This window comes from Colossoma macropomum, unplaced genomic scaffold, assembly GCF_904425465.1.
Source record: "Colossoma macropomum unplaced genomic scaffold, Colossoma_macropomum, whole genome shotgun sequence".
Lineage (NCBI taxonomy): Eukaryota > Metazoa > Chordata > Actinopteri > Characiformes > Serrasalmidae > Colossoma > Colossoma macropomum.
In genome coordinates this window covers 30398817-30408532 of record NW_023494788.1, presented here as the reverse complement: position 1 = coordinate 30408532, position 9716 = coordinate 30398817, and the positions used below count along the sequence as shown (strand labels likewise).

Here is a 9716-nt window from a genome sequence, read left to right as displayed (position 1 = left end):
TGGATCTGGTCTGTTGTGGAGGAGAGGGTCTGTTAAATCAACTGCCTGGAAAAATTAACAAGCTGGCACCCTTCTTCTGGACAAGCTTATCCATTTTACTCTCAATGGATCTCTTTCTTTGTTTCATTTGCAAGTTCCTAAGCATTCTTTGCCAGACTGAAAATAAGCTTTCCAAGTGGCATTCAAAGTCTGTATGCATAGTTCATTGGTTGGTGATGTTATGTTTATATAGCCTATTATTAAGTGTAGTCTTTTCCTATTGAATACATTTTGGAACAAACTATAGATTAGAATGGTTGTATAAACGGAATGATTAAAAAAAAGACGAAGCAATAAAAAATAAAAATTATGTAGCACAAAAAAGAATGAATGACTGATAACTGTAATAATATTGGCACTTGTTTAAATTATTGCAATTTTTCAATGAGAGCAAGACCACAAGAACACAACCTTGGAGAGGAATGTGGACATTTTCAAATTGTTCCGAAGTTCTTTTTTCTCCCTAATTTAGTCATTTAGGCATATCCAATTCCACCTGCTGGCTAGATCTTGCTTGTAACATGATGCTACCAAGCTAAGACGGTGAAGGTATGCTTCCTCTAAGTCATGTGAAGCCAGTCACCCCAACTTTTCAAACTGCCACTAATACAACATCACTCAACATCACAACAGGCTTAGAGAAATACACTGACTGCCAATTCTGTTATGACAGCTAAAAGATGCTGGCTAGCTTCGGACTAAGTGATAGAGGGTCATCCTACCCGCGCAGAAAGGCTACACAATCTTCCTATGATAGGGCCAACATTTAGACAGTTGTGCCTCTTGGGAGACCCTTCTTTAGAACTTCTGACTACGCAGCACAACAGCTAGCACTCCAATTTACTTGGAGATGGTCGAGAGTTCAGTTCTGCAGTGCAGCTGCGTGGAAGCATGCTAGGCTGGTGCCAGGCCCCACAATGATGCAGGAAAAACCCTCAAGTGTTTCCCTCTCAATGAGAACACAACCGATTGCATCCTTAGGGATAACCCCGCTATGGACAGCAAATTGCACAGCTGGGACTCAAACCTGAATCCTCGCCGGAGGGAGCGCCTCTGCAAAAAAGAAACATTTTTTTTTGCCTACTCTCATGGGACGTGTCTTAAACAAAAAAGAGTGAAACTAAAAAGTGCCCATGTCTAAAATCATTGGAACAATGACAAAGTTTGCTTTTAAAAAACTAAGAAGGAAGGGAAAGAATGACTATGAATACTATGATGTTTTAACTACATAAAGCATGTAGCTGTGCACAGGACCAACATACAGTGGAGACATCTGAATAGACACAATAGAGGTGAATACACACACAGACAGGGTGACACTGGGCTACACAGAGGCTCCTCTCTGGTCCACAGAGAGTTCAAATTCAGACGGGATTAACTAGTACAAACAGCTAGCTCAGGTGGGTTGCCTAGGGCCAGAGCTCCCTTGTAAAAGTGATCTCAACAGCTCTTTGCCTGCATATACACAGGACAAATAAATAAATGGAGATTGTCTTCCCTCTGCTGTTCTGTCCAATGTTATCAGGATCATTATCTAATAAATACGAGTGCAATATAAGTCTTTTAAAGTGTTCTGTAAGATATCTTTCAAAAGGTACTGAGCATAGTGTCTGTGGACCAGAGCTGGATGCCCTACAGCTGAAAAGAGAAGAGGCCAAAATGAAGGGGCAAACCTGATTGGAGGCAGCTGATTCGGCAAAAGGAACATTGGTGACTGGGGTCGTAGCCGACGAAACAGTGGAAGTGGTGGCACCGTGCATCATGGGAACTTTTTTCAGGCGAGTCAGACAAGAAACAAGGGAGAAGGGGAGGTGGAGGGGAGGAGGAATGTTATGAGTACCATGACATAATATGCCAGAGGAACAGGCGGAACAGTCATGGCAACTAGCATTTATGTTCTGCCAAGATGATGTATTCACCCAAGAACAAACACATGCAAATAAAACTTAAAGGTAACACTTTATAACAATGATCACTTGAGTCATCTGTAAACTACATACACAACAAACCTAAGACTCAGTTGTATAAAAAAGTTAATTTTTAATTTTTAAAATAAAAAAATAATTTTAGATGGTAAATGTTATATCACTCCAACCAAATCGATAACTGATGTTTATGACGTTCATAAATTTAGTCTAACTTGCAACTGTTTTTCTGAAGAATGCTATTATCTTAGAAACATAACATTCTCATTCTTTCACTTTTAGTATATTTTGCTCCATAATACACTATATGGCCAAAAGTATGTGGACATCCCTCCTAATTATTAAGTTTAAGTGTTTCCATCACACCCATTGCTAACAGGTGTATAACATCAAGCACATAGCCATGGAGTCTTCATAGACAAACACTGGCATTAGAATGAGTCGTACTGAAGAGCTCATTGAGAATGTGACACTGTCATAGGATGCCTTTTCCACAAGTGAGTTTGTTAATTTTCTGCTTGGCTAGATCTCCCCTGGTCAACTGTAAGTGTTACTATTGTGAAATGGAAGCATCTAGGAGCAACAACAGCTCAGCCACAAAGTGGCAGACCACGCAAACTCACAGAGCAGGGTCACCAAGTGCTGAGGCATGTGGCATATAAAAATTGGCTATCCTCTGTTGCATCACTCACTGAAGAGTTTCAAACTGCCTCTGTAAGCAACATCAGCACAAGAACTGTGTGTCAGGAGCGTCATGAAATGCATTTCCATGGCTGAGCAGCTGCACACAAGTCTAAGATCACTATGTGAAATGCCAAACATGAGCTGGACTGCCACTTGACTCTGGAGTAGTGGAAATGTATTCTCAGGAGTGATGAATCATGCTTCACTTTCTGGCAGTCTAATGGACGTTATTTGGGTTTAGCGGATACCAGGAGAACACTACTTACTGGAATGCATCTTGCCAATAGTAAAAAGTTTGGTGGAGGAAGGATAATGGTCTGGGGCTCTCTGTCAAGGTTTGGGCTAAGCCCTTAGCTCCAGCATAGGGTGACGTTAATGCTACAGCATACAAAGACACTTTGGGCAATTAATATGCTTCCAACTTTCTTGCAATAGTTTGGGGAAGGTCCTTTCCTTTTCCAGGATGATTGTATCCCTGTTTGGTGAGTTTGATGTGGAGGAGCTCCAGTGGCCTGCACAGAGCCCTGACCTTTGCCCCACTGAACATCTTTGCGATAAATTGCAAGCCAGGCCTTCTGGTCCAATATCAGTACCTGAGTTCACAAATGCTCTTTTGAATAAATCTGCAAAAATTCTCAACCACACACTCCAAAATCTTGTAGAAAGGCTGTTAAAGACGTACAAGAGGGCTAACTCTATATTAATGCTCATGGTTTTAGAATAGGCTGCCCAACAAGCTCATACAGATGTGGTGGTGAGGTGTCCACATACTTTTGGCCATATATTGTATCTTTTATGGTAGATGGATAAAGAAACCTATTGAAATGTCTTCTAGACAGCCAAAGACTTGCTTAGATTTACTGATAATTATTTAATGTATATTTTAGGAGTGCAAAAAGATTAGGATATGACTACCAAATAATTATGTATAAGAGATGAGAAAAAATAAAGGCCACATGACTAATACATAGACTAATGACTATAGTGCAAAGCACAGTAGAGCATGGGTTGAGATCTTACAGTACTAAAGTCACAACATTATGATGTGTGTCACAACCAGTAATATAAATACCCTGCTCACAGAGATGATTTTCCTTCTTTTTCTGACAGCAAATTAGTGGATCATGTTGGATTGCTCCGTACAGCCTGGCAACTCTGTATGAGCTTCAGAATTCTACCCTGACCTCCACGTCATGTAAGATCAATGACTCACCTGCTTAATTACTTTTGTTCACCACTAGCTTGGGCTCCTCTCACTGGTTCTTAGATTAGTGCATCTGTTCAAGGGGAGCAGCTATCACTGGATTCCTAGACCATTGTCCTTAATGAAGCTGCTCCCCGTACAGATAAACCACCCCCACTGGAATATTGAGGAAATGATTTTACTGAGGCTACGACTGTGAAGCTACCTGCTAGTTCACTTATCATGGAGGTAACTTCCAACCCTTGGCTCAGTCCACTGCCAAAAGCTGTTAGGATCCAACCACAAGCCACAAGTTATGCCCTGACAAGGCATGAATTGCAGCAAGAAGCTGATGTTCCACAAGCAGATAAGCCTTGGTGGTCTGGAACCAGGCTCAGAAATCTTTGTTCTCAGCCCTGGCATTTTAGGCAGACAATCAAGTAGACATCAAAGACAACAGACATTCAAGATCTGCACTATCACTATCTTTCTAGCTCTACTTGTGACTGTGACGTCTAACTATGCCTTGTGAGGCTTTGGCTTTCTTTCCCTAGTGGCTTACTGTAGCTCAACACTAAAACTAATTGGTACTGTTGGTTTCAAAAAGAGCTAACATTTTTTTCCGGTAAGTTGCCCATACTGGCTGTTGGATTCAAAACATCATGTTTAATTCAGTTCACTGCAATTCTGGGCTGTTACAAAATATGAAGAACATTTTGAAGAAGATTTCATTGCTAGCTGAGCAGACAGCAGACATTGGACAGACATTGGGCTATATTCCCTGAGACTATGGCAAATATTAGTCTCTCAGGCTCAAGGCTCTATGACTACCAGACCCCAGATCAGCTGTAGGGGCATTCTGAGGGGTTTAACCTGGGAAATAATTGCTCAGTGCCATCGCTAAGCAGGCACTAGAATGGTGTATGCTAGCACCTCCACTGCTGCAGTCCCTGCTAAAGTGCTTGTCATGGCAGCTGAGGAAGGGCCTCCCATTTCAGGTGTCATGTGAGAGATAATCAATGCTACCTGATGCAGTGTTCAGCCTGCTGGGGTATGTCTTCCATAGAGCTGGCTGGATAAAGGCCGCTCCCCATCCACAGGTGAAGGTTTAGACGGCTGCTGTTTCTCATATCATGATTAAAACATCCACTGAGGCCGAATGGCATCTAAAAAGTCTTATGCACTCATATAAAAGTCCATTGAGGCATTTGTCCACTCCTTCTGAGCTACTGATACAAGCATCCCTCAAGTGGATTGCACCGAAGACCACCAGTCTAGTGGCGATTACTGCAGCTGAAAGCGTGGGAGTCCACCACCCTTGTGCTGAGAACTTATTGCCCTGTACTGAACTGGCTTCATTCACTGACGAGCAGGCTGCCCAACATTCTCTGTTATGTCCAGTTCCATCTCTTAGGCATTATGTGGACCTGTGAAAGTGTCAGATAGACCATTCATTTATTTGTTTCACTGACAGAAATAAGGGGGGTGCTCTGTCAAAATCAGAGGCTTTCACATTGTCTGGTGGAGGTCATTTCAAAGGCCAACAAGCCCTTTGAGCTCTTGCCACTGGAGTCAGCGTCACATCCCTTCATTTAGAGTATTTCTAGATCCTTGGTGGTGAAAGGTGTTTTGCTAGTGGATGTCTGTGCAATCCAGCATCCATCTACTGTCCTTCGAATTTCTTTTAGTGGTTAGTAGAAATGAAACAGAAGGCTAGTTAAAAATGCCAGAATGACCGGCAGAGTGGCCAGTCACTCAAAAATTCCTAGAGGAAGTCTTCCATATGAGCAAGGTATTTGTATTGCTGGCTGATCTCATTACATTTACCCTTAGAACAGATATGTGAATGTAACGTTAGGCATCTTGCCCAAGGATTCTTACTAGTGTAGCATGGTGTGCTGGCCCAGGCGCCAGCTTGCCACATAGAGGGCAGCAGTACCCACTATGCCACACCAACCACTATGTGACTTTACTGGTGTAAGATCTTCACACAACTGTAAAGACATGAGGAGTATCTACTGTGCTTCACACTGCATTTGGCAGTATATTAGTCCTTTATTCAACTTCAATACTTTTGTTACTCTTTATTACTAACACTTTTTACAAAAAGCCAGGTTCATACATGGCCCTTAAATAACTGTTATTATAAAGTGTTACCAACTTGAAACAACTAATATATTTTAAAGCAAGACTAAATAAGAAAAAGTGATCTAAACTAAAACTGTGCTTATAATTATACTAAAAATATGACAAGTCATCAAAATCATACAATCTAATCAGACAGGCACATCTGATAATTGTATTTTGATGGAGCTGGACCATGTGTTGGAGAAAGCAAAAAGAAAATAGAAAATCAGAAAAAAAAACAGCACGCAATGTAGGACAGACATACAGTGCAGTTCAGCAAAGACCTAGCTTTGTAAATAATATGGCAATTAATTTGCTTAATTTCAAAACATACACAGTAACACTGACTAAATTCAACGCTTCAAAAAGTCTTCAAAAGTTTTACTTTACCCCGTGTGACTTTCAGAATAGTTTGTTCGAACTACTTTTTTTTATATAAGTGAAGAGTAACTATCGAATAACAGACAGCAAACTTATATAGCATGATACATGAACAGCAACAGCATCAAAGATGCTAAACGCTCCAAAATGCAAAAATGCAGACACACAGTTCCCCTCACATACAGACACACATACAGGCACTCTCACTGATTAAAATCTAATTCTTATTTTGGAGGGGGCAATTGACTTCTCATTACACAGCTAATTGAATATTAGGGTTATTTAGACTTTAGAGTGAACTCCACTCCCAGAGCCACTATGGGGGGATACAGTGCATCTATGGGCACAAAAAACTGTGGAGCGGGTTTGATTTAGTTGGTGGGGACCTCGATTCAGTCCTGCCAGTGAGTAAGTGGTGGCAGGGTGATATATCTACATGATTAGCGTATGGGTAAGGTGTGCGTGGGGTGTGTGTGTGTGTGTGTGTGTGTGGGAGGGGGGTGGGGGGGCCTGAGCTCTACCCTCACCAGTGTGTCCGGGCCCTGATAGGTAGCGGCTGTGGGGGGGCCTGCAGCTGCTCCAGTCCCGCCTCTCCCAGCGGCCCTCTGCCAATGAGCCGGGGGGTTTGAAAAGCCCTACAACAGATTTGAGGGGGGTGAGGGAGGAAAAGAAGCACAAAGAAACAAACAGGAACGAGTCTTAATGGATTAGGAATGAGGCCTAACTTTAGCCTAGCTAGCACCCAGACTGTGCCATCACTTTCATACTCAAGCACACATACATGAACAAACTCAAAAACTGTGCAGGAAGCAAAAATAATGAGAAATGAGGAGAAGCAGAGCAAGCAGATAGCTGGGTGACAAATAATGTGACAGACAGGACAGGATTAGGGCTCTGCTGTCTAGCTGAAATAGCCAGTTAATGAAATAATCATTATTTTATTCAAAACTCTCTACCATTCACTCATACCCCTTCCCCCATATAGATTAAAAGAGACATGCCAATAAGTAATAAAAATGCAAAAAATAAAATGCTTTTAAAAACACTAAAATATGTTAATAAAGCAATAAGCCAAAAGAGGCTGTGTGTTAGAGTGATTATGGGGTATTGTTAGGCACAATGCAAAATTTTATAAAACGTCCACAAAATATAATATGACAAAATATACCAACTGCAATTAACAACTGACCATTTGTAAAATTCTGCCTCACTTAGTTACTGCTGCTATGTCCATCAAACTTTCAGTACAGCTATCTGCTAGCGTCCATAACACTTGCGCTAACAGACTAAAAGCTCAGTAGCACAAAAGAAATTTTCAAAACACACAGAGGAACCAATCTGAAAACATTTTATTATTAAAAAATAATCTGGCTTTGCAGGGTGTTCACTGGAGACATACATTTTTTTTGGGGAATTGATAAAGTGAAGGTAATTTAAAGGCTAATTTAAAGCAAATACGGATGCTGGAAACCACGTCCACATTTATCAACCCAGGCAGGTTTGAGCCCCTTCGGATAAGCTAACGTTAAATGCTAAAACAGCAGCGGTTTCGATATATCTATCACGGTGCATACAGACACACACACACACACACACACACACACACACACACACACACATATATATATATGTATATATATATATATATATATATATATATATATATATATATATATATATATATATATATATTGAACAATGCATAGATAAACCTATGTTAATATTGCTTTGTAACATTAGCCGCTCTGGCACAGCAAAAATGGTGATAAATCTTGTTTCCCGTCTAAAAAAGAAGTTGGCTTCTTATGTAGCAGCTTATGTTCAAATTCTTCTTTCCTCCTTAAATGGAGCAGAAGTTATGGAGCACCTGAATGTAATTGCCGCTCCATTTAAGGTGGAATGGGCAACTCAATTAGGTAGCCAAATTCAGCTTTGTCAAATTTCTCAAGGTATTTCTCATATGTGTGTCCCTTTGTCGGAATTTGGAAAATACTATGGTCATTCACGCTTCAGTACCAGCTGGCCAAACCACCGGAGAGTTAGACAGGTTCTCCGGCGGCACAAGAGGAAACAGAATCGCGACAATCGACCTGGTGTCCAAGTTAGGCGAAGGCCAACCCCAGAAAACCAGCCATTTCTTTACATACGCTGCCTCAAAAAAGTGGACTACTTCGGATGCAATGGATGAGACAGTGGGAGATGACTGAGGGACTGGCATTTTCATTTGAAATGTGACCGAAACATCCATGACTCAGACACTTAGCTAAACATGCTAATGTTAGCATGGTTGTCACTGTTTGTACCCTACATAATGTGTTATCTGTGCTTATTTGTGGCTTACTGTTAGACGGTTATTATGAAACTCATACCTGAGAAAGAATTTCAACCGATATATGGGATGAAGTGATACAGTACCCACTACTTCACTGAAGCTAGTCACTGAAGCAATGATATGTGCTGAGGAGCACTCGTCGTTTTATACAAGAGGTTCTCACTAAACTTTAATGAAACAATAGAAATTATGTTTGTGAGCACATTAATGTTTGTCTTTACACAAATGTGAGCACTGTATAGTTTGTAATCTGACTGATTTATCAAGCTAACTGTCAGCAGCAAAGTTAAGAAAAGCTAACTTAATTCACTTAGCTAACTGATCTTGATATCTGCAAACCAGATAAAGGTTAGCTTATCTTAGAGCCAGCATAGGACTGCTTGTTAATATTTTTGCAACTAAAGTTGAGAAAGATTTGTTGGATTTACTTTATGTTAGGTGGTCTTTACGGTCACTGCTATGATCATTCCAAGTTTGTTCTGAGGAGTTCCGTCAGAGTTTTTCTTTCGCTTGACAGGGGAAGCAGTGCTTAGGGATAGCTGTGACTAGCTGAGAGGTGTGTCATACATCAAGTTTGTAAACAGTCAATTCTTTAGCCAAGAAAAGGGTAGCTAGATAACATAACAGTCTAACTACAATGGTTTACTTAATTTTGAGCTTTTGCTTTTATCTTGGTGCATTAGTACAAATCTCAACTGATATGTGCCGTCACGTATGCTTATATCATATATTTCACAATACCTTTGAATGTGGCTTGTTTGGAATTTAGAATAAGAAGTATCCATTTTATAATAAATGTTTTTCATTCATACCCTACCACCTTCTGCCTTATTTCATTTGGACAGCTAAACAAACGCACTTGAACCTTGGTTTGCATGCCATTACTCGTTCCAAGTTCCTTCTTCTTATATGGGGGATATGAGAGCTTTTTTGTCTCTCCTGCCTGGCATAGAGCTTCAGCACTCCACTAATACAACTTGTGGAGCAGAGGGACTCATGAGGAACCTACCAATACCTCCAGATGCAGCCATGCAGAGGACGGAGC

At 40.8% G+C, this 9716-nt stretch overlaps 1 protein-coding gene across 9 annotated transcripts in view; it reads right to left on the bottom strand.

The window, feature by feature from the left end:
• mbnl3 (muscleblind-like splicing regulator 3) overlaps positions 1-9716 on the bottom strand; it is a 55043-nt gene that overhangs the window by 9300 nt on the left and 36027 nt on the right. For 5 of the 9 annotated variants that reach the window (XM_036569143.1, XM_036569150.1, XM_036569145.1 and 2 more), the window contains 2 exons: positions 6867-6974; positions 1713-1807 (listed from right to left, as the gene is read on the bottom strand). The exons of 2 other annotated variants lie outside the window; for them this stretch is intronic. In XM_036569143.1, coding sequence (XP_036425036.1) covers positions 1713-1807; positions 6867-6974 — 203 coding nt within the window. The remainder of the gene's footprint in view (positions 1-1712; positions 1808-6866; positions 6975-9716) is intronic. 2 more of the 9 variants (XM_036569149.1, XM_036569148.1) reach the window with 1 other exon arrangement.